At 55.4% G+C, this 2,247-nt stretch overlaps 1 protein-coding gene across 1 annotated transcript; it reads left to right on the top strand.

The window, feature by feature from the left end:
- The first annotated feature begins 1,073 nt into the window (after nucleotides 1–1,073).
- On the top strand, nucleotides 1,074–2,126 carry LOC105621533 (CCAAT/enhancer-binding protein). The gene has a single exon (XM_012203006.1). It carries the CDS (start codon nucleotides 1,074–1,076, stop codon nucleotides 2,124–2,126), a length of 1,053 nt encoding a protein of 350 aa, XP_012058396.1.
- The last annotated feature ends 121 nt before the right edge of the window (nucleotides 2,127–2,247 follow it).

The following is a 2,247-nucleotide window of genomic DNA, read 5'->3' as shown; positions in this document are numbered from 1 at the left end:
TAGTAAGTAAGTAAGTAAGTAGTAGTAACGTAGAGAGAGAGTAGAGAGAGTAAGAGAGAGAGAGAGTAGAGAGAGAGANAGTAGAGAGAGAGAGAGAGAGAGAGAGAGAGAGAGAGAGAGGGAGGGAGAAGGAAAATGGGGCCCGCGGAGGAGAACAAGAAGCGGGGAGAAGTGGAAGGCAACTCGTGTACTCGTGAGCGAACGCTGTGCCGCGTCGAGACGGGACGAGACGGGACGAGACGGGAGAAGCGGAGGAGAAGCGAGGAGCGCGGTGGACGCTCCGAGCTCCGAGTCCACAGTCAGTCCCTCCGAGAGAGGACCGTTCGCGAGAGGAGGTAAAGCACGGAGCGGAACGAGCGGAGGGAAGCGCAACGCGCAACGTCGCGGGCGCAAGCGCATTGAGCTCTCGGAGTTACTCGCGGCGTGCGCCACAAGCCACAATCCACATTGAAAGCTTGCGACATGCCGCTGCGGCGCTCAGTTGCGCGCCAACTCTCAAGTGAGTTTGTTGTTGTCGCATTGAGTTCCCGTATTCTCGAGTCTCCTACGTAGCGGTCCTTCCGTGTGTATACCGAGTGCGAGAGACAACGAGCGTACACAGGAATGTACGGCTGTGCGCGTAGGCGTCTATAAGACTGAACGAACGCGCGTTGACGCGGAGTCTGCAGACAACCTCGTCAAGACGGGAACGTGTTACCGTTGTCCTCGAAATCTCGGAATATATAATCCGGGGATCATTAAGTAAGTATTTGGAACAGTGTCAAAAACCACGACGCGCGCGCTTTTGAGTAAAACGAGATCCGTTTGTTGTTTGTTGTCCACGGCGTGGCGCGGCGGTGACGGCGTGACGGCGATAAATACTCACCGGAAAGTAATAAATACTCTCCTCATCTCCTACCGGCTCGTCTTAGACGACGTAGTACGCGCTACGACGGCCGAAGGAGAGGGAGAGATAACTAAATAGAACTGAGACGGACACAAAGACGTTTCTGCGTACAAACGGACGAACGTATACAGGTGGTCGCGGTGAAGTCGCGAAGTAAGGATTCCCATTTGTGATGTGCGAGTGAGCGATGGAGTCACCAGTCATGTACGATTCGACGGCCCATCAGGCCCAGGCCCAGGGCACGGCTGATTTGAAGAAGTCCCAGGTGCTCAACAACAATACCAGCAACCAGAACAATAACGCTGCGGCGAACAACAACAATTCCGCGCTGCAGATCAACCACAATCACAACCATCAGCAGCAAAATAGCGCGGTGGTGAAACAGGTCTCCGGCAGCAAGGCGAGCTTACATCAGCAATACGCCGAGCATTGCGCCGCTGCTGGCGAGCTTACTGATCTCAACGCTCCAGAAATTTCGCTGGATCTTCAAAATTTGATCGACGACAATCAATTCAGCGATAATATACTGGATATGCTTGGTCCCAACAATAACGCTATGAAACATGTGAGGACGGGCGGTTATCCCCGCACGACGCTCGCCTACATGCCGCAACCGGTGCACAGCGGAGCGACCTATCACCAGAGCAGCAATAGCTGCAGCGATAGTAACAGCTCGAGTTCAGAGTCACCTAGCATCAAGGAAGAACCATTGGACCCGGCGGACTATAGACGTCACTGCCCTCAGTATCCACCCACCGGTTACAGCCCGGTGACGAATAATCCATTCGCCAATGGTGGCCAGACCTTCACCACTTTGACGCCGTCGACGATACCAGGCGGTCATCCAGGTGCGCCGGTTCATCAGCCGCCACCGCGGGGTGGCCCCATGAAGGGGCCGGTAATGGCCCATCAGCATCACACCAATGCGAACGTCGCCAGAAAACAAACCAAGGCTATCGACAAGGCAAGTGACGAGTACAGGCGACGGCGGGAGAGAAATAACATCGCCGTGAGGAAGAGTCGCGAAAAGGCGAAGGTGCGATCGCGTGAAACCGAGGAGAAAGTCAAGCTACTGGTGAAAGATAACGATTTGCTGAAGAAACGGATCGAGCTGCTCAACGAGGAGCTCAATGTACTCAGGTCGCTCTTCAGCTCTGTCGGCGTTGTACCCGAGCAACTGCACCGCGAGATCTCCAGGCACCTCGACCAGTTTCAGCAGCACGCGGTTGGACCTATGTAGCAGCAGCAGCAGCAGCAACAGCAGCAGCAGCAGCAGCAGCAGCAGCAGCAGCAGCAGCAGCAGCAGCAGCAGCACAGCAGCAGCACAGCAGCAGCAGCAGCAGCAGCAGCAGCAGCAGCAG

Source organism: Atta cephalotes, assembly GCF_000143395.1.
Source record: "Atta cephalotes unplaced genomic scaffold scaffold00034, whole genome shotgun sequence".
Taxonomy (NCBI): domain Eukaryota; kingdom Metazoa; phylum Arthropoda; class Insecta; order Hymenoptera; family Formicidae; genus Atta; species Atta cephalotes.
The sequence above is the reverse complement of the archived record's forward strand: the minus strand, read 5'-3'. Positions and strand labels throughout refer to the sequence as shown.

Excerpts from the sequence above, each read along its gene's own strand:
- LOC105621533 (XM_012203006.1), top strand. The coding sequence starts at position 1,074 with ATGGAGTCACCAGTCATGTACGATTCGACGGCCCATCAGGCCCAGGCC.